Below are 22,789 nucleotides of genomic sequence, written 5' to 3'. Positions count from 1 at the left end.
AATGAAGGACAAATGATAATTAAAAACTTAATAAACCAGGTTTGGAAAATCAGCTTTCTGGGCCGCTAAAGTTTACTGGCAATTGAGGAAACTCTCACACATGTTCTGATATATATTAATGAACTAGATCTTGGTGTGCAGAGAACAATTTCAAAGTTTGTGGATGATATGAAGCTTGGGAGTTTTGTAAACTGCGAGGAGGATGGTGTGGAACTTCAAAAGGACATAGACAAGTTGGTGGAGTGGGCAGATAGGTGGCAGTTGAAGTTCAATGTGGAGATGTGTGAGGTGATGCATTTTGGTAGGAAGAATATGGACAGACAATATAAAATAAGGGGAGAAATTTTGAAGGGGGTGCAGGAGCAGAAAGACCTAGGTGCACAAGTGCATAGATCATTGAAGGTGGCAGGACAGGTGCAGAAAGCAGTTAATAAAGCATATAGTATCCTGGCTTTTATTAATAGGAGCATAGAGTACAAGAACAAGGAGGTCATGCTAAATTTATATAAGACACTCATTGGACCTCAGCAGGAGTATTGTTTACAGTACTGGGCGCCTCATTATAGGAAGGATGTAAACACAATGGACAGAGTGCAGAAGAGGCTTACAAAAATAGTTCCAGGGACATGAAACTTCGGTTAAAAGATAGGTTGGAGAGGTTGGGACTGTTCTCCTTGGAGAGAAGGCGGCTAAGAGGAGATTCGACAGAGATATTCAAAATCATGAGGGAGCTGGACAGAGTAGAAAGGGAGAGGCTGTTTCCACTTGTAAAAGCATCAAGAACAAGAGGGCACAATTTTAAAGTGATTTGCAAAAGAAGCAAATATGATGTGAGAAAAAACTTTTTCACACAATGTTCGGGTCTGGAACGCACTGCCTGGAAGTGTGGTGGAGGTGGGTTCAATCGAGGCATCGAAGAGGGCATTAGAAGATTATTTGAATAGAAACAATGTGCAGGGATACAGGGAAAAGGCAGGGCAATGGCACTAGGTCATGATGCTCATTTGGAGAGCTGGTACAGACATGATGGGCCGAATGGCCTGTTCTGAGTTAAAATTCTGTGAATCTGTGATGTTGGCTCCTAAGAAACTGCCTGATGTGCTCAAATATCTGGAATACATCCTTCTGAGGAATGCAACAGACCGATACTAGACCAAATTTAAGTTTGAAACAAGATATTTTACCACAAGGAGAAACTGCATTGGGAAATGATTTTCACTCTATACATCTCTGTTTTTACTAAGACTTGCTTTTAAATAACAGGTTTACAGAAAATCAGTTATACAAGAATCACAAGAGGAAAAGATGCGAGGCATTATGAAAGATGAAACAGTCATGTCCTATTGCCTCCTGCTGGTTATAAAGATATTGGGTGAAATTTTACAGCAGCAGGATTTTATGTTTCCGCTGAAGCCAATGAGGTTTAGAATGTCTTGCCGCATTTTATGGCCCCGTCCCCGCCAAAACAGGGCCGTAAAATTCTGCCCATTAAGTGAACTGAGTCTGCACCAACTTGATAAAAACAAAAAAACTGCGGATGCTGGAAATCCAAAACAAAAACAGAATTACCTGGAAAAACTCAGCAGGTCTGGCAGCATCGGCGGAGAAGAAAAGAGTTGACGTTTCGAGTCCTCATGACCCTTCAACAGAGCTGAGTGAATCCAAGAAAGGGGTGAAATATAAGCTGGTTTAAGATGTGTGGGGGGGAAGTAGTGGAGGGGGTTGGTGTGGTTGTAGGGACAAACAAGCAGTGATTGAAGCAGATCATCAAAAGATGTCACAGGCAACAGAACAAAAGAACACATAGGTGTTAAAGTTGGTGATATTATCTAAATAAATGTGCTAATTAAGAATGGATGGTAGGGCACTCAAGGTATAGCTCTATTGGGGGTGGGGGGAGCATAAAAGATTTAAAAATATTTAAAAATAATGGAAATAGGTGGGAAAAGAAAAATCTATATAATTTATTGGAAAAAACAAAAGGAAGGGGGAAGAAACAGAAAGGGGGTGGGGATGGAGGAGGGAGCTCAAGACCTAAAGTTGTTGAATTTAATATTCAGTCCGGAAGGCTGTAAAGTGCCTAGTCGGAAGATGAGGTGTTGTTCCTCCAGTTTGCGTTGGGCTTCACTGGAACAATGCAGCAAGCCAAGGACAGACATGTGGGCAAGAGAGCAGGGTGGAGTGTTAAAATGGCAAGCGACAGGGAGGTTTGGGTCATTCTTGCGGACAGACCGCAGGTGTTCTGAAAAGTGGTCGCCCAGTTTACGTTTGGTCTCTCCAATGTAGAGGAGACCACATTGGGAGCAACGAATGCAGTAGACTAAGTTGGGGGAAATGCAAGTGAAATGCTGCTTCACTTGAAAGGAGTGTTTGGGCCCTTGGACGGTGAGGAGAGATGAAGTGAAGGGGCAGGTGTTACATCTTTTGCGTGGGCATGGGGTGGTGCCATAGGAGGGGGTTGAGGAGTAGGGGGTGATGGAGGAGTGGACCAGGGTGTCCCCCAGTGAACGATCCCTACGGAATGCTGATAGGGGGGTGAAGGGAAGATGTGTTTGGTGGTGGCATCATGCTGGAGTTGGCGGAAATGGTGGAGGATGATCCTTTGAATGCGGAGGCTGGTGGACTGATAAGTGAGGAAAAGGGGGACCCTATCATTTTTCTGGGAGGGAGGAGAAGGCGTGAGGGCAGATGCGCGGGAGATGGGCTGGACACGGTTAAGGGCCCTGTCAACGACCATGGGTGGAAAACCTCGGTTAAGGAAGAAGGAGGACATGTCACAGGAACTGTTTTTGAAGGTAGCATCATCGGAACAGATGTGACGGAGGCGAAGGAACTGAGAGAATGGGATGGAGTCCTTACAGGAAGCGGGGTGTGAGGAGCTGTAGTCGAGGTAGCTGTGGGAGTCGGTAGGTTTGTAATGGATATTGGTGGACAGTCTATCACCAGAGATTGAGACAGAGAGGTCAAGGAAGGGAAGGGAAGTGTCAGAGATGGACCACGTGAAAATGATGGAGGGGTGGAGATTGGAAGCAAAATTAATAAATTTTTCCAAGTCCCGACGAGAGCATGAAGCAGCACCGAAGTAATCATCGATGTACTGGAGAAAGAGTTGTGGAAGGGGGCCGGAGTAGGACTGGAACAAGGAATGTTCCACATACCCCATAAAGAGACAGGCATAGCTGGGGCCCATGCGGGTACCCATAGCCACACCTTTTATTTGGAGGAAGTGAGAGGAGTTGAAGGAGAAATTGTTCAGTGTGAGAACAAGTTCAGCCAGACGGAGGAGAGTAGTGGTGGATGAGGATTGTTCGGACCTCTGTTCGGGGAAGAAGCTAAGGGCCCTCAGACCAGCCTGGTGGGGGATGGAGGTGTAGAGGGATTGGACGTCCATGGTGAAGGGGAAGCATTTGGGGCCAGGGAACTGGAAATTGTTGATGTGACGTAAGGTGTCAGAGGAATCACGGATGTAGGTGGGAAGGGACTGGACAAGGGGAGAGAGAAGGGAGTCAAGATAACGAGAAATGAGTTCTGTGGGGCAGGAGCAAGCTGAGACGATCGGTCTACCGGGACAGTTCTGTTTGTGGATTTTGGGTAGGAGGTAGAAGTGGGTCGTCCGAGGTTGGGCGACTATCAGGTTGGAAGCTGTGGGAGGAAGATCCCCAGAGGAGTTGAGGTCAGTGACAGTCCTGGAAACAAGCCATTGTTTCCAGGACTGTCACTGACCTCAACTCCTCTGGGGATCTTCCTCCCACAGCTTCCAACCTGATAGTCGCCCAACCTCGGACGACCCGCTTCTACCTCCTACCCAAAATCCACAAACAGAACTGTCCCGGTAGACTGGTCGTCTCAGCTTGCTCCTGCCCCACAGAACTCATTTCTCGTTATCTTGACTCCCTTCTCTCTCCCCTTGTCCAGTCCCTTCCCACCTACATCCGTGATTCCTCTGACACCTTACGTCACATCAACAATTTCCAGTTCCCTGGCCCCAACCGCTTCCTCTTCACCATGGATGTCCAATCCCTCTACACCTCCATTCCCCACCAGGCTGGTCTGAGGGCCCTTAGATTCTTCCTCGAACAGAGGCCCGAACAATCCTCATCCACCACTACTCTCCTCCGTCTGGCTGAACTTGTTCTCACACTGAACAATTTCTCCTTCAACTCCTCTCACTTCCTCCAAATAAAAGGTGTGGCTATGGGTACCCGCATGGGCCCCAGCTATGCCTGTCTCTTTATGGGGTATGTGGAACATTCCTTGTTCCAGTCCTACTCTGGCCCCCTTCCACAACTCTTTCTCCAGTACATCGATGATTACTTCGGTGATGCTTCATGCTCTCGTCGGGACTTGGAAAAATTTATTAATTTTGCTTCCAATCTCCACCCCTCCATCATTTTCACGTGGTCCATCTCTGACACTTCCCTTCCCTTCCTTGACCTCTCTGTCTCAATCTCTGGTGATAGACTGTCCACCAATATCCATTACAAACCTACCGACTCCCACAGCTACCTCGACTACAGCTCCTCACACCCCGTTCCTGTAAGGACTCCATCCCATTCTCTCAGTTCCTTCGCCTCCGTCGCATCTGTTCCGATGATGCTACCTTCAAAAACAGTTCCTCTGACATGTCCTCCTTCTTCCTTAACCGAGGTTTTCCACCCACGGTCGTTGACAGGGCCCTTAACTGTGTCCGGCTCATCTCCCGCGCATCCGCCCTCACGCCTTCTCCTCCCTCCCAGAAACATGATAGGGTCCCCCTTGTCCTCACTTATCACCCCACCAGCCTCCGCATTCAAAGGATCATCCTCCGCCATTTCCACCAACTCCAGCATGATGCCACCACCAAACACATCTTCCCTTCACCCCCTATCAGCATTCCGTAGGGATCGTTCACTGGGGGACACCCTGGTCCACTCCTCCATCACCCCCTACTCCTCAACCCCTTTCTATGGCACCACCCCATGCTCACGCAAAAGATGTAACACCTGCCCCTTCACTTCATCTCTCCTCACCGTCCAAGGGCCCAAACACTCCTTTCAAGTGAAGCAGCATTTCACTTGCATTTCCCCCAACTTAGTCCACTACATTCGTTGCTCCCAATGTGGTCTCCTCTACATTGGAGAGACCAAACGTAAACTGGGCGACCGCTTTGCAGAACACCTGCGGTCTGTCCGCAAGAATGACCCAAACCTCCCTGTCGCTTGCCATTTTAACACTCCACCCTGCTTTCTTGCCCATATGTCCGTCCTTGGCTTGCTGCATTGTTCCAGTGAAGCCCAACGCAAACTGGAGGAACAACACCTTATCTTCCGACTAGGCACTTTACAGCCTTCCGGACTGAATATTGAATTCAACAACTTTAGGTCTTGAGCTCCCTCCTCCATCCCCACCCCCTTTCTGTTTCTTCCCCCTTCCTTTTGTTTTTTCCAATAAATTATATAGATTTTTCTTTTCCCGCCTTTTTCCATTATTTTTAAATATTTTTAAATCTTTTATGCTCCCCCCACCCCCACTAGAGCTATACCTTGAGTGCCCTACCATCCATTCTTAATTAGCACATTCGTTTAGATAATATCATCAACTTTAACACCTATGTGTTCTTTTGTTCTGTTGCCTGTGACATCTTTTGATGATCTGCTTCTATCACTGCTTGTTTGTCCGTACAACCACACCAACCCCCTCCACTTCTCTTCCCCCACCCAAACCGGCCCCCCCACCACACACACCTTAAACCAGCTTATATTTCACCCCTTTCTTGGATTCACTCAGTTCTGTTGAAGGGTCATGAGGACTCGAAACGTCAACTCTTTTCTTCTCCGCCGATGCTGCCAGACCTGCTGAGTTTTTCCAGGTAATTCTGCACCAACTTGATCTATGTCTTAGTAAGTATTTATCCAGACCAGAACTGCCCACATTTTGGCATAACATTGCAATCTCTGTCAGCTAGAGCTTGGTTAGGAAAAGATGGATTATGTACCTTGAACTTTCTGGTTCTCTTTCCAAATGATATGGTTTGTAGGTTGATATGTTCTAGGAAAATTGCACATCAAGCATAAATCTAAAAATGTTGGCATAATCTTGCAAACAGATAATGCTCCACATAGCATAAAGCTCAGATCTGTTCCACTGCATTAGTTTTTTAAATAGTACTAACTACTCAATACTAAATTCCGCCTCTCGCAAAATAAACCCTTACAAAAGACAAATGAGTGAGATTATGGTAAATGGAAGATGTACATGATCAAAAAAATTAGACTCCACTAGGTCAATAATCTAACTTGTTTCTTCGTTCTGCAGCCTCTACACACAGTAGAAACACATCAAAGTTATACACATTTAAGAGGGGCTCAAACTGTCTGCACCAATCCTCCAACATTTTATTTCCCTCCAGCTAATTCTAGATGGTAATATTTGGCAACAGTATGAGAACTGCTCTATATAGCAATTTGTATTATGCCAAGTGGAACTTGATTGATAGATACCCAGAAAGTAGCTGTAGAACAAAGTGACCCTTAAACTGCTTCTTGGCTTATTTCCTGCATTATAGCAACAGTGAAGGATGGATTCAGTCATTCCTTTGGTTATTGGTCTTCCTGTGGTCTTTACACCGAAGAAACCACTTAAATCACTCTCTTTGAGACACTTAATAATTCAATGCTGTGTAAGAATTGACACTGTGGAAACAAAATTGATTAAAAGATTTCCTGCCTAAAGTAAGAACGGGAATTGGTTTAGGTTAAAAAATTTGATGAGTCTTTAGGATTAGCCCATCAGATTACAAAAAAAAAATGGAGACTCATCAAGATATTGGCCCCCATTTGTACTGTGGAGTAAAAGGTTTGGTCAGCAAAGTCAGAAGCCCCAGATTTCTCCACACGTTGCGGAGAGTTGACTCACAGCATGGATCTTTTTAGCCCCAATCATGTTCCTTGCCCGAAGTCAACTTGCCTGTCGAGCTTCGTTGCCTGATTGACAGGCTTGGCTGCCTATCAGTCAGGGAGCACTCTGGACGAGGCCAAGGTAAGGAACCCACTGCTGCATTGATGAGAGGAGGGGGAAGGGGTCCTACAAAAGGGAAGAAGGCAAGCTCCTGCTCCTCCGAGTCCACAAGCAGTCAGGTAAAGGCATTTTTTCACAAAGCTTTCCTAGTGTCCCTTTAGCTGCCAGGTTTCCTAAGGCCTGGAAAACTCAGCCGCCCAGAATTAAACCTCTAACAGAGGTGCATCATGAGGCTTCTAGCCTCATTATAATATCCAAATGAACAACCCGCATCCTCAAAACAAATTGGTTGCTTTCCCCCTGTCCTGCATCTTTAACTCTGGAAGTGGGTCGGTTGGAGGCAGGTTGGGCTTTGTTTGAGATTTTGGAAACCTTTACGCCTCACCCAATCATGGGTAAGTTAAAATTATCCCTTTTGAACCAGAACTAATGACAACAAAAGGATAGTTTACCATATTAAAACAAACCTATGATCAAACACAAAGTAAGATTTGATTGCTGGGAAGTTAAGAACTAAATTAATCCCAACTGAGAACCACGAAGGTTTTCAGTGACTTATACAAAACACTGGTCTCCCAACAAGTGCAAATAAGTCATGAAGGATTATGAGCCATAACATGCACTTAAGTAAAATTAAACTTCAAATAAATATCAAACAGCAGCTAAAGATGCTGCATATGTGGGACTAAGAACTAAGCAGAAAAGCCAGCCTCAGACAACTTTCATTCAACAACAAAGATTTCCTGATGTATAAAGAGAAACTAAAGTGTAGATGAAAATTAAGAAAATATAGCCATAAAATCCTGAGTGAAACTTTAGAAATGAAAATTTATTTGCAGCATATCTATTTTCGGTAACCATTCAGGAACTTGGAAGATCATCAATTGAAGCAGGCTGAGCTTAGAGAATTTGGCTACACTCTAAAATTAGTTCTATTTTTTTCCCAATCCAAACTGTTCTTATCAGCATTCTGCTCACTATTATTGTATCTTTTGTTGTAGTATTTATGTTCCTGTACATCTGCTTGAATTCATTACACTCTCCTTCACAATTACTAATGAAGACTAATTTTCAATAGACACCTCATTTTACACTAACTGCTTTATGATTCATATGTTTAACTTTTTTCCAATCTGTGCATAACCTGCGGCTAAATTTGTGCATTTGAGTCAACTGATGCACCCACCTCATACTCCTTTTCAAAAATAAAATTAATTGCTTACTTCTGAGAGCATTTCATACTGTCCCCTTCTGCCCATAGTTATGCTCAAGAGGTCATACAAGGCAGAGGCATTCTGGAAGCTGATGCTGCGGTCCTCTCTCTGGTCTGGCGCACGACTTATTACACCATCTCGATTTGCCTGCACAAATGTTTAAAAAATAAAAGTTATTTTAAGAAGATGTAAGTGCATAAGTTGTCACTATTCTGAAGTTTTTTTGTTGAGAGAACAAGCTAAAGGGCCAAGTCCTGCACTGCAGGACGTCACTAAACTTGGAACGAGAGGTAGGGAAAATCAATCTGATTGGAATAGTGATTGGATGAAACCAAGCTGGGATTTTTTTTAAAACTGTAGGAGTTGGGGTAAGATTTCTTCAATTTTGAGGATCTGAAGTCTTGTCTTAGGACTGATAAGTTCTAGATTCAGTCCAATTGCCTATAGATAGAATGGTCCATAAAATTCTTTGTCAAGTAATTTCAATATAATTGACAAGCTAGGAGGAGGAAAAAAAATCTATAATTCAGCCTAATTACATCTTGTGCCTTTGACTAGTTTTATGTGAATACACTGAATATCAGCTCCTGAAAATTCCCAACAGGAGCAGCTTTGTCTTTAGGAAAATCTTTTGAAATTTCAATATTATTTCATTTTAAACATCCCCAGTGTAAAGCTAGCCATTTTGTCATTTGTCCATTTGGTTGTGCCTGGAGGTAATATTTTGAACTGTGTAACACGAGGGCAAGTTATAGGTCTGCCACCGGTAGTGCAGTCAAGCAACATGCCTATTGCACAACACTGAAATGCATTGGCTCAAGTGTAACATTTTCCAACACCATGTCGTACCAGGCTGAATTTGCTTGGGAATACTTGGAGCTAGGTTTAATGGGCACACTGGTGGCCCCTGTCCACCAGCCAAAAAGCCAGTGGCAACCCTGCACAGCCATTTCTGGGAGCCCTAATGGGCTTAAAGGTCAATCAGGCAATTAGCTACCGGCTGTCAGAGCTTCCATGCCTTTAAAGATGAAGATCCCCACCCTCTGAGCTGCCAGCCAAACAGAGGACTGGCAGCTCTTCAGTCCCAGTAGCATCACCGAGAGCAGTGGTCACTGATGGGACTGCAAGAGGCCACAGAAGACAGATGAGTGGGGCAGGCTCATCGGAGCCAGTCAGGCAGGACCCGGAAAGAGGAGGAGTCATTATTGATGGAGGGGGGTGTGAGGGCAGCCCATGGGAGGTTACTCCACGGGACAAGGATGTTGATCAAGAGGCCACACTCCCTCCAAGCCCGCAGTGAGCCCAATAGGTTTTACTAGACAGTCACCTCACATACCAGTGGTGCGGGATGAGACCCTGAAGTGGCCATTAGTTGTTCACTTAAGGACCTCAATAGGTCTCCAGGCAGGAAGGCCATCCTCGGCCTTGCCCACCCCTGACTTGATCAGAGGAAGCAGGGAAAGCAACAGGCTCTCCACTCCATGCCTTCCCACCCAATTACACAGAACCCCCTCCCTGCCTTCCAGCCTGCTTTTTTCTTTTTGGGGGGTGGGGGGGAAGAAAGATAGCAAAATATATGTAAATAAAATAGACCACAAAATTGCACTGCAGTTACATTCTTAAGAAAAAGTAGTAGTACCTAATAGAAAATCAGTCCAACAACAGACTGATGTAAATACAATTTTTATAACATATGAAAACCGCTGCAGGGTCTGTAGTATAAACTTTATTTCTGAGTGTACTAAATAGCTTATCTAAAAATGAAGAATATGTAGGGTTACAGCGAGGAGGCTGGAAGATGGCACTAAGTGAATTGCTCATTTAGAGAGCCAGTGTAGACACGATGGGCCAAATGGCCCCTTGCGCTGTAACATTTCAAATAACGGGCCTGATCTTCTGCAGGGTGGCAAACAGAGTCACACTGTCACTCCACTCCTACTTTCTTACCTTCAAATCCTAACAATACCTTTTCACCTGAGCTTCCGATTTAAATAGCATTTTTAGATGGCTCTTAGTGCAGGGCAATTGCCCATTGGAAGTTTGCTCTTCCGGGGCAATTGCCATGCAATCCTTACCTGGGAACTTCCAGGCGGGAGGGGGGTGGTTCCCCAGGGTATCTTTGGGGTATCACCCAGTTACACTGCCCTGCAGCTTGCAAGTTAAGGACTGTTTGATCAATCAGTAAATACAAGGTTCCCAAGGACTTTCCAGCAGCAATGGTTGATGTGTAATAATAAATGATATAGTCATTGTCACTCCTCCAGGGATGATGAACTGGGCATCATCGATACAGTTCAGGATGTAATAAGAATTTCAGGATGTAATAAGAATTAAGGATGAAATCTCCTCTGCACACACTAAGTAACAAAATTGTAAATCTGTTCTTTAAAATCTATGGACAGAATTTTACAGTCCCCCAACAGTAGGTTTGCTGATGAAGGGGCCGGCCCATAAAATTCCCACCACCCTCTCAACCACCGAGACCTGTCCACAATTTTGCAGGGGGCAGGTGAGACCACAGCAACCCGCCCACCCTTATTCCAGTTGAGGCCCTTAAGTGAACTATTAATGACTACTTGAAGTGTTCTTTCCCACCAGGCCTCAATTTTAAGGCTTGTGGGGGCACATTCAGGGGTGGGGGTAGCCTGGCAAGTCACCCTGCTTAGGCCTCAGATGGGAAAGCGGGGGGTCCTTCCCTCAATGGCCTGCTTTCCACGTCATGTGCCCTCCCACAAGGTTTACCCCCTAGGAATGCTCTCTCCCCCACCAGCCCTCCTATCCCCACCAACACTAGCCTCACCTCCCACCCTGCCAATGAGGCCACCTGCACTTATCCAGTGCTGAAGTCTGGGCTATGAATCTGGGGATTGCTTGTAGTCCCAGTCTTGACCACTGATGCTAGTGGCTCTGCTGTGACTAGAGTGCTGCTGGCCAATCAGGTTGGCTGGCATCTGTCTGAAACAGGACTTCCTTCTCAGTGAGGGAATCCAGTCTCCAGGTAATGCACACTCCTTGGGGCATTAAATGTATCCGGGGCAGCAAGTGTCAATGGGGATGCATTCCCCACTGAATCTTCGGGTAACGGGGCAGGAAACAGAGCAATCTGAAAAATCTGCCCTATGATTTTCTTACACATGCTGCACAGGGGAAAACTTACCTCAGAGTGCATGTCATAACAAATAATATAGGCATTCACAAAACCCCAAATATAGAATGGTACTTAATGGAGGGTATGGGGGTCTTATTGAGAGTCCCATGTCATGTCTTTTAGGGGATGGGCCTGTTGAATTAAGTGCCATTCAGGCACTTGACAGGCAAGCAGTAGGCCTTCACCAGGATCAAGGGCCCTGGGGGTGGAGGTCCCACCCACTGACAGCTGCCAGCCAATCATTGGGTTTACTAGGTTTGCTGGGTTCATACCACCAGCAGCCAGATGAGGCCCTTAAGTGAGCATTAATTTTCCACTTAAGGGCCTCGTTTGGTGCTAGGGTAGCAAGACCGTCCATGGGCCTTCCTGCAATGGACTTAATTGGGTGGAGGTGTGAAGGTGGCAGGGTCCACACATCCCGCAATCAAACTTGCTACAGAGGAGGCATTAAATTCCACCCCTGGTATGCAGCAACTTAACTTGAGCCATGCTTAACTTTGCCAGTGTTGTAGCTGGACTGGAACAACTTGCCACACCCCTAGCCAGGCTGTTTCAGTACAGTTACAACACTGGCTTCTACCTGGCAAAGTGGAAAATTGTTCAGGCATGTCCTGTATACAAAGAGCAGGGCAAATCCAACCCAGTCAATTACCGCCCTTTCAGTCTACTCTCCATCATAAGTAAAGTGATGGAAGGGGTCATCAACAATGCTATGAAGCGGCACTTGCTTAGCTATAACCTGCTCACGACAGTCAGTTTGAATTCCACCAGTGTCACTCAGCTCCTGACCTCTTTACAGCATTGGCTCAAACATGGACAAAACAGTTGAACTCCAGAGGTGAGGTGAGAGTGACTGCCCTTGACATCAAGGCTGCATTTGACCGAGTGTAGCATCAAGGAGCCCTAGCAAAACGGAGGTCAATGGGAATTGGGGGGAATCTCTCTACTGGTTGGAGTCATACCTAGCACAAAGGAAGATGGTTGTGTTTGTTGGAGGTCAATCATCTCAGTTGCAGGACATCACTGCAGGAGCTCCTCAGGTTAATGTCCTGGGCCTAACCATATTCAGTTGCTTCATCAATTATCTTCCTTCCATCATAAAGTCAGAAGTGGGGATGTTTGCGCAATGTTCAGCACCATTTGTGACTCTTCAGATACTGAAGCAGTTGATGTCCAAATGCAGCAAGACCTTGGCAATATCCAAGCTTTGGCTGACAAGTGGCAAGTAACATTCGTGCCACACAAGTGTCAGGCAATGACCATCTCCAACAACAGAGAATCCAACTATTTCCCCTTGATGTTCAATGGTATTACCATCACTGAATCCCCCACTATCAACATCCTGGAGGTTACCATTGATCAGAAACTGAACTGGGCTAACCATATAAATACTTTGGCTACAAGATCAGGTCAGAGGCTAGGAATCCTGCGGTGAATAACTCACCTCCTGACCCCCCAAAGCCAGCCCACCATCTACAAGACACAGGTCAGGAGTGTGATGGAATACTCTCCATTAGCCTGGATGAGTGCAATTCCAACAACACTCAAGAAGCTTGACACCATCCAGGACAAGGCAGCTGTTTTAATGACATCTACAAACACTCACTCCCACCACCAGTGATGCATCATGGCAGCAATGTTTGCCACCCACCAGATGCATTGCAGGAACTCACCAAGGCTCCTTAGACAGCACCTTCCGAACCCATGACCACTACCATCTAGAAAGACAAGGGCAGCAGACAGATGGGGACACCACCAGCTGGAAGTTCCCTTCCAAGTCACTCACCATCCTGACTTAGAAATATATTGCTGTTCCTTCACTGTTGCTGGGTCAAAATCCTGGAACCCCTTTCCTAATAGCACTGTAGGTGTACCTACACCACATGAACTGCAGCAGCTTGAGAAGGCAGCTCACCACCACCTTCTCAAGGGCAACTAGGGATGGGCAATAAATGCTGGTCTAGCCAGTGAAGCCCATAAACAATGAATGAATGAAAAAAAGGTTAGATGTAGCCTTCAACTTCTCTGATATCTCCCATAAGGTGCATTGCCTGGGTTGTAAAGGGCAGCTGACCTATATGCAACTGCACCCAAAATGGCTGTCAACAACAATTTATGTTTCCACTTCCGAACTCACTGGTTAGAAGCACACAACAAAACCCCCTCCCAAAAAAAGTTTTGGTGTCGACAATGCTGTTGACTCCAATTGGGTTGCTGTGCACAGGTAGATAACACTGACACAGCCTAAAGAAAAAGTGGGGTATACGAAGTAAATTGTTCGAAAACACACAAATGCATGTGTGCGCACAAAGTGGGACTGTGAATGCATGAGAAATCATGGGGAGAATCTTCTCCTTGTCAGGGGGTGGGGAGGGAGGGTTGCGTGGGAGCGGGCATGGGTGTGCGCACAGCTGATTGCCGTCCGCAATCGGCCGGTGCCGCCATTTTATGTGGGCGGATCAATTAAGGCCCGCCCAGCGTGACGCTGCCCGGAAGCGCTGAGGACTACTTGTGCGGGCGGGGGGATTAGGCCGAGGCGGGGCCTGAGCTCTTTCGCACATGTGCACGAAAAAGCGCAGAAATCTCCCTGAGGCACAGAGCTGCCTCAGTGAAATTAGTTTAAGTTTTAAAAATTTTAATAAAGGGAAAAAAAGATTTTAGGACATGTTCCCTCATGTGACAGTGTCACATGAGCTGGGACATGTCTATCAATTTTATTTTAAAATTTTTCAAACCAGTGGGTGAGGTTCCATGAAAAATGTGAAGGCCGCCTAGACTCTCCACCTGCCCGCCAACCTTGAGATTGGACAGGCAGCTCAGTTTATTGTTTCAATTGATGGTTAACTGACCTTAATAGGCCTTTGACAGTTTGGTGGGAGCGCAGCCAACTCGAGTGCGCGCCCACCGAACTGAAAATCTGAATGACGTGTGGTAACGTCGGGACACTTGCCCAACGTCATCGCGCATCATTTTATGCCTCAGTGAGCGGGCCCTGCCCCTGCTCGCCGAGCCAAAGATTCTGCCCCATGTGAATGCAAAAAGCGAGTACACAAGGCAGCAAAGGGGAAAAGAGCAAAACTGAGAGGCAGATAGTGTTGGGAGGAGAAAGTGACAAAGAGACCGGGAGCAAAATAGTAAGATGCAGAAAGAATGATAGAGAGGCAGATAAAGCATGGGAAAACAAGCGTGCATTCAAAAAACGTACGAGCAAGAGAGAAAATGTGCAAGAGAGTGTGAAAATGACTATTAATGAGTTTCAAGGTAAAAGTTTATTAAAGTCAAAGTGATCATGGTCAAAATAATTCCCAACCTTCCTCTCTTTCAACCCTCATAACTACTCTAAGCAGCTGCAATTCATGCCACATTTATATCACCATGCTAGTCACTGGATGCAGTGGACATTAGGCCACAAAGCAATTTAATACCCCATCTCTCAGGACAAAGTGCTGATGAAAAGTTGAACTTGTTATGACTGCAATGACAGGTTTCTTGCTCCTCCTCCCAGACAGGGCTTTTAGTATTTTTGGTTTTTAATGGTCTTTCACTGGAAATCAACAAAAATGGGTGGAATTGAAAATATGAGTTCAATAGCTGAGACACCAGGTATCAACAGATTTCCAACACATGCTATTGTTCTCATATTGCTGACAGCACAAACTTCCATTAGGCCTGAGCTGGAACAGTGTGTCCAAACCTTTAGGAAGGGTCTCAAAGCCCTGGAAAGGGTGCAGAGGATATTTACCTGAATGATACTAAGAATGAAAGATTTCAGGTATGTGACAGAATAGAGAAGCTGAAATTGTTCTCCTTAGAATTAAAATTATGAAGAGTTTTGACAAAATAAGTAACAGAAATTGTATACAGCTGCTTGCAGGTTGGTAACCAGGGAACACAATGATTAAATGGCAAATTAGGATTTTTTTTTTGTTATACAGAGTTTTTATGATCTGGAATGAACTGCCTGAAAGTGAGGTGTGGCTGATTCAATAACAATTTTCAAAGAGGAATTGGATATATACTTGAAAAGGCAAAGTTTGTTGGATATTTGGACTAATCTTTAAAGTGCGATTGGCTGAATGGCCTCCTTCTGTTCTATATGAATGTATGAAATTCACCCTACAACAAAAACAGTGTGACACCAGACATTGGCAGAAGCATCATACAGTAGAAATAATCTCACCACAGGAAAGAGTTTCACAACATAAATGGATATTGCATTCAGAGATGTGTGTTTAGCTTTGTTCTCCTCTAATCTGAATCTGTGCTCACCAAGCTGTGAAAGAAAAGCTCCACAAACCCACAGCACTACAATCTTAAATTCTACACATGTAAACACCAGGCACTAACTTCCTTCATATTAGCACATTGCGTACTGACAATATTGCATTCACTTGCAGCTGCTTTGTCAATAACCCATGACATTTCGCATCGACTGCAATTTTCTTTAATCAATGCACTGCCCTAAAAAAAATCAATGACTAATACTTAAAGATAGTCACCATGATTGAAAAGATCCTTTCTTCCAGTAGAATCAATTGAAATTGATTTTCTTGAAAAGGAAATCCCGATATGAAACCATTTGCTCTTCCACAAACTAAAATAAACTAGCACCAATCTGATTTAAAATGAAGACATTGGATACAAGCTGTGAGCATTTGCTAAACAGGGACGAGGACATATCCCTCTTCCAAGGCGGAAACAGACCAATTTCTCCTTCAGCGAGTTAATTGTGTGATGACAAATCACATTAGAATTACCTACATATAAATTACAAAAACACAGATCATTCAGCCCAACAGATCTATGCCAATTTTTATGTTCAACAGGAATTTCCATCTCTAATTCACCTAACCCCACTTGCATATCCTTCTGCTCCTTTCTCCTTCATTTACTTATCAAACTTCCCCTAGTATGGCCACTCTACCAATCCCCTTCATTACTTTAAAGACCTCCAATAGGTCACCAGTCAACCTTCTTTTCTAGAGAAGAGTTCCAGTTTGTCCAGTATTTCCTGTTAGTTATAATCTCTCCGTTCTGATAGTGGAAAAATATTTTTAAGGATTCTTTCTCCAGTACCTCTATGCCATTCTTGTACTACATGGAGACATGGAACTGTACATCAGGCAGAATTTTCAAAGACCAATGGGGTCAGGACTGGAAGCAGCTGACCAGAACTTTACACTGAATGTTGCCATGTCGGAACCATCCCATCCCTGAGCCATCCAACCTCACATTTTTGCTATCACTAAGATCGCCTTTCTCTACCTCCGTAACATCGTCTGATTTCGGCCCTGTCTCAGCTAATCTTCTGCTGAATCCCTCATTCACGCCTTCATTACCTCTAGACTTTACTATTCCAATGCAATCCACATTCCATCCTCCGTAAACTTGAGGTTATGCCCGCAGCAAATTCCATTCCCCTATCACTACTGTGCTCATTGGCTCCTGGTCAAGCAACATCTTGATTTTAAAATCCTCATCCTTATTTCCAAATCCCTCCATGGCCTCTCCCCTCCCTATCTCTATAATCTCCTCCAGCCCCACAACCCTCTGAGAAATGTAATTCTGGCCTCTGGTGCATTCCCAATTATAATTGTTCCACCATTGGTGGCCATGCCTTCAGCTGCCTAGGCCCTAAGGTGTGAATTCCGTCCCTACACCTCTCCGCCTTTCAACCTCGCTTTTCTCCATTAAGTTATGTTACAATCCCTGTAAAGACCGATAACTTGAAAGAATGAAATTCAAACTTCCAGTTGAAAGCTAAAAGGATGACAAGACAAGATTTCATGTTTTAAGACTTTTACCGTAACAGACTAAAAGCACTATTTTTGTAGGCCATTTATGCTTTAAACTATAGAACACAACTTTCTCTTTTTACTTATAACAACTGTAAATCCACTTCACTGATATACTTTACACTGTCCCTTAAATAGTCATTTGATTTTCTTAGACCCAGTCCAAAGAGATTCTCAGCTCACAAGAGTTTACATCTGTTCCTTTCCTTTCCCAGCCAGGTAACTGTTAATCCCAGAGCTGTTTTTCATGGTAAGGGTCTTTTCTGGCAATTCTTCCTCTAATGTAAGTTAGGCAAAGCTTTCAGCTTCATTTCAAATTCTCATCAATTTTGCATTTTCAATCCAACCCCGAGAGCCCACATTTCTGCGCAATGAACCATAAAGACGTTTGTCCTCCAACTGCTCCCTCTCTCCTGGATCCTAGCAGACTAAATGTGTCTATGTTTTTCAGCGATATCTTTGAAAGCTTTACCCTCTCAAAGCTCATCCCCATGGCAACATGAATCACATGGGCCTCGTATCTAGGTAGGAATGCTGATTAGCTATCCTTGGGACCTCAATTCTCTTTTATCTTGGAAGTAAATGGACAGTTTGAAGCATAACGGTTTACAATCTGACATTCTCAACACCTTCCTGGGACTTTGGCTACTATACTACTATAAACACAGTATGCTGCTATCATTACCTCCAAGTGTGAACATCCTACACTTTCTTTGCAGCAAAACCACCCAGGGATTCCTTTAATCTGCAATAGTCACAGCATCTAGGCCTGTTGTTAGGCAGATTTCAGAACAGGTCACACGACCCCCTGCATTTTACCCTAAATTAAAGACACAGTCCCAAAACAGAACAATTTTATAACCCTCATATTTGCAACAGTTACTCTTTAAAACCAACCTCTTTGACCAAGCTTTTCATCGTCTGACCTAATATCTCCTTATGCAGCTTGGTATCTGTGAAGTGCCTTGAGAGGTTTCATTTCCTGAAAGGCACCATACTGTATAAATATAACTTATTTTTATTGCTGTGACCTCTTTCTTCTTTCAATTGGAATTTAGTTACCAAAATACTGAGCAGTGGAAACAGTTCTTTACTTCTTAAAATCACTCATAACTTTTAAATCTTCTCTTAACCTTTTTATATTCTAATTAAAAGAAAAAGAGATCCAGTTTCTCTAATCTCTCCCCATAACTATTTTAAGGCTGCTTGGGGCCCTCTGCAGTGTCCTGGCTGAGATTAGCAAATTATCACCAGTGATCACCTCTACTCTGAAGGCTCAGTATCATACCAAATTGTCCACTTACTCAGTGAACTATCAGAGGAATTCATTACTGAACATGCACTTTATTGCCAAAAGAACATCTGGACAAAAAGAATGGCTGTTTATATTTTTCGTCCTTTCATAAACTGAAGTTTTTTTTAAAGAAAGCACGTGGAACTGTATGACCTTCAATGTACATATGTGTAAGTACTGTGTAATCTGTAATATAGAAGGTACCCTATTGAATCATGACCTGGAAAACCAAGTAAATTTCTTGCCCAGAAATAAAAATAAGAAAAGCAAACACTGGAAAAAAGACAAAAAGCAAAAATAATAAAGCACTGTGCAGTACTAAAACTGGAATGAGTAATTCTCCTTACTCATGTACTACTGAGCTATTGGATAGGCAAAAACAATAAAATGGAGGATGGACACAAAACCAGTACAGAATGAGAAAAGGACCAATTTCTCTAAATTAGAATCCACTTACTTTCCACCAATTTATATTTATGGCTCTGAACCTACTTTCCTGGTTTAATTTGAACTAATAGACTCAATTTACTTGATCTATACTATTTAATTCTTTGTGGGACTGGGGGAGATTCTCCACTTACCCAATTTCCCTCTATGCTACAGTGCTTCAGCTTCTCTTATCTTTCATCCCTTCTCAATATGAAATTACTCTTGTTGGTCTTTAGTGCACCCCCACTAAAAGTTTGAACACCTAAATAGCTGGTGGTATCTGGTAAGTGAACAAATGTGTGGACTTGGTTCTGACTGTAAAGTCAAAATGCTTTTCCACAATATATACAATTGCACTGAATCTATGCAAACCCCCTTTCTGATTTTTTTTGTCTAATTCTATTATATCCACTGTGTATTTATAAAGCAAATTTTTCACCCAAAGCCAGCACTTTGTACATTTACATATTGCAGGCTTCAAAATAAACTTTTAGTATCTAGCAGCAATCTTTTCAATTTTTCCTTCCCACTTCCAACTTATTGAATTTTTTCCCTCCTCTGATCCACACTGAGATACAATTCTGCAGATACATTGCACCCTCCAGTACTTCACTAAAGCACTCATGATTGATGTGCAAATCTATTGAGTGGCAGAAGGCTATTCAATCATGGGAAAATGGGAAGAATCACAGCCAAAGGTCAATCTTTTCCCTGGCCTCAACATTCAAAAACTTTTTAGCAGGAGTGAAGTGATCGCAACAGGTAGTTGTGGTTGTTGTGCTCCACACAATGAAATTAATTTAGCAAAAAGCAACAAAGAATTTGTACAGAGTCAGTACATATTTCATCACAAGAGAAAGAGATTCGTAGCTGCAGGACATTTTTTTAAAAAAAACATTCTTCATTAAAAATGCAGCCAAGTTTCTCCTGATGGATCAAATGATAAGCATACAACCAAGAGCATGAAAAATTTATGATTCAAGAGAAAAGATTAGAATTTTTATTCTCAGTTAACAGTGTGGCTTACCATTGACTCGCTGATTAGAAGGAGTAGGAGTACTTCTTCAACAATGTCCCGTGGGCAGAAGAGACTGAAAAAAATAAATACTGTACTGAACTAGGTCAAGTTTATACTGCTTGATTTCTTTCTTTCATTGTCAGAACAAGGCCAGCAACTAAAGACACTATGTATGAGTCATCAATGATAAAATGCCTCCTTTGAAAATGGCATAAACACATAATTCTATGCCCTCCAATGAGCATGCTGTGAAGCACCTTTACATTTGGTCTCTGTTCCTCGCTGCACAATTGATGATGATTAAAAGATACAGGCACTTAAGGGTTCAGTGCATAAATGCACCATGTGGTGTAGTATTGATAAGCGGAGACCAAGATAGCTCCAAGTTCAATTGCCTGGCTTGTACTAAGTTGGCTGAACCCAGCCACAGCAGGCCGAGGGGTACTATACCAGGTTTCAATTTCCTTGGGCTGAGGAGTGACCAGAAGCAATGGGATTGCAATTCCTACAAAAGCAAAATACTGTGGATGCTGAAAATCTGAAATAAAGACAAAAATTGCTGGAAATACTCAGCAGGTCAGGCAGCAACTGTGGAGAGAAACAGAGCCAACGTTTCAGGTTCAGATGGTAGAGGCTGCCTGACCTGCTGAGTACTTCCAGCACTTTTTTGCTTTTATTTCGGATTTCTATTCCTGATACGTATGCAGTAATAACTGTTGGAAACTATTGGGGCCTGAACTTCCTTGGAGTGGCAATCAGCGTCGGATTGCCACTCCACTCCCTGCCTGAGTTTCTTCCTGTTCCGCCCGACCTTCCAATTCAGGCCGGGCAAGATTCGGTCAGTGCAGCGCCTTCCAGTGCAGGGCCTAGGGTTGAAGGGCAACTCTGTCCTCGAACTCTGAAGGGAAAGAAGCCACGCCCCTTTTTTACGGCACTAGTTACAGTAAACCAGGTAGGTTTAAAGGTCCAACCAAGTTTAAAGATTCTTGACAGGCAAGGCAGAAGATAAGTGTCTAAGGCAAGTGGGTAGCATTTGGGGGGGGTTGGCCTGGCTGGACCTTTTGGGGGGGGCAGGGGGGGTTGGGTGGGGGAGGTCAGGTCGGAGCCTTGGTGGGGAAGGTTGATTCAGGCCTCAGGGGCAGTCGGGGTCGGGTCTCAGGGGTAAGGGGTGGGCCCTGTTGGGAAGTTGGGGGGGGCAAGAGCCCTGTGGGGGCTGGGGTAAATCCCATGAATTGGAGAGCTCTCGGGGTGGGGGGGGGGGGGGGGGGGGGGGGGTGGAGTGCCTAGTCCCCTGGGTGTTCGGGGGTATGGGGAAAGTCCCATGGTGGGGATCATTCTGCGTCTGTGCAATCGTTACCCAGAAGTTAGTGGAAGTTTTAATTCTCTTAGCCTCTTCTGGGTAACTATTGGTGCAACCCACTCAGAACCATCCGGAGTATGCGATTTAAATTGCATTTTCGGATGGTTCCCAGTGCAGGACAATTGGCACGGGAAGCTTGCCCTTCTGGGCAGCTGCCATGCAAACCTAACCTGTAAACTTCTGAGAGGGGTTCCCCAGCGCATCTTTGGGGTAAGCCCCAATACAATGCTCTGGAGTCCGGAAATTATAGCCCTTATGTTTACATATCAGATGAGAACAGGTCCCATCCTAAATGCTATGCCGCTCTGTTTTCAAACAGCTTGTTGTTATTCGTGGACCACAATTTTACGTCAATCTTGCAGGCGTACGCCCGACCTGAACTCACGTGAAATCGTGCGAGAAGACACGCGTCCCAACATCATTGCGCACTCAAGCAACATTACTGTCGGTGGTCACATGCGGGAGTCGGAAGCACGCCCGCTGACAATTAAAGGGGCTATTAAGCCTATTAAAAAGGCAATTGTGTTTAATTTTATGTTGCCCATGCGATTTCGTGGTCAGCACATGGGCAGGCAGCCATTCCATTTTGAAGCATTTCTCATTCAAGGGCAGGATTCAAGGGAGTCCGGCGCATTGGCAGTGTGAGTAGTTAGGAGTTTAGCTGTTGGTTTGTTTCTGAGATTTGAGATCTTTCTCTGTTATTTTTGCTGCATTCTTTGCATTGGTAGCTTTTCTTTTTGAGGGCTCATATGTTTTTCCAGCTTACTTGGAGGATTTCCCGCTGAGTGCACCCTTCAGTGTACGAGACAGTGCCTTCTGCATCTCTGCTAATGGGGATTGTCTAACCCACTGGTGGGACCTCCTCAGAAGGGACAGGAGGTCAGGTGTCTACAGGCAGCATCCCAGGGAGTGACCTGTGGGAGGAGAGGGACAGGAGGTGAAGATGCAGCAGGGAATGCAAAGCGGAAGTGTCTGCTGAAGACGCCACCATCCTGAAGCCAGAATCTACAGGCAGCGCTCCAGCTACCTCGACATACCTGAGGTCCAATGCCAAAGGAGGCTCCACCTCTCTAGGGAGACTGTCACCTCCATATGTCAGATGATTGGGCCTGAGATCACCTCCAACCGTGTGGATGGGCACCCTATGCCAGTGGCTCTGAAGGTCACAGTGGCCCTCAATTTCTATGCCTCTGATTCTTTCCAGGGGTCAGTAGGGGATCTACGCGATGAGTCCCAATCTTCCGGCCACAGTTGTGTCAAGCTGGTCACTGACGCTCTCTTCAGACAGGTCATGATATACATTTTCAGAGGAACGAAATGTCGCTTATCGTCATAGCATGCTGCGCTCTGCACAGTCTGGCTCTGGCAAGTGGGGAACCATTGGAGGATGAGGATAGTGAGGCAGTTCCGCAGGCTACAGAGGATGACTCAAGTGATGGATCTAATGAGCGGCCCGGGGAGGCACAGGGTGAGGATGTGGAGGTAGATGTGAGGAACCTTCTGGGAGCCTGGGATTTCAGGGAGGCCTTGACTCT

General features: G+C 44.6%; 1 protein-coding gene across 9 annotated transcripts in view; it reads right to left on the bottom strand.

Moving 5' to 3' along the window:
- The window catches only part of LOC121272215 (tetratricopeptide repeat protein 7A-like), a 319,628-nt gene that overhangs the window by 212,471 nt on the left and 84,368 nt on the right, over positions 1-22,789 (bottom strand). For all 9 annotated transcript variants that reach the window (XM_041178745.1, XM_041178766.1, XM_041178758.1 and 6 more), the window contains 2 exons: positions 19,904-19,967; positions 8,220-8,357 (listed from right to left, as the gene is read on the bottom strand). In XM_041178745.1, coding sequence (XP_041034679.1) covers positions 8,220-8,357; positions 19,904-19,967 — 202 coding nt within the window. The remainder of the gene's footprint in view (positions 1-8,219; positions 8,358-19,903; positions 19,968-22,789) is intronic.

The sequence above is a fragment of the Carcharodon carcharias genome, chromosome 2 (genome assembly GCF_017639515.1).
Source record: "Carcharodon carcharias isolate sCarCar2 chromosome 2, sCarCar2.pri, whole genome shotgun sequence".
NCBI classification, from domain to species: Eukaryota; Metazoa; Chordata; class Chondrichthyes; order Lamniformes; family Lamnidae; genus Carcharodon; species Carcharodon carcharias.
Note: the sequence above shows the minus strand (reverse complement) of the source record. Positions and strands in the feature narration are given on the sequence as shown.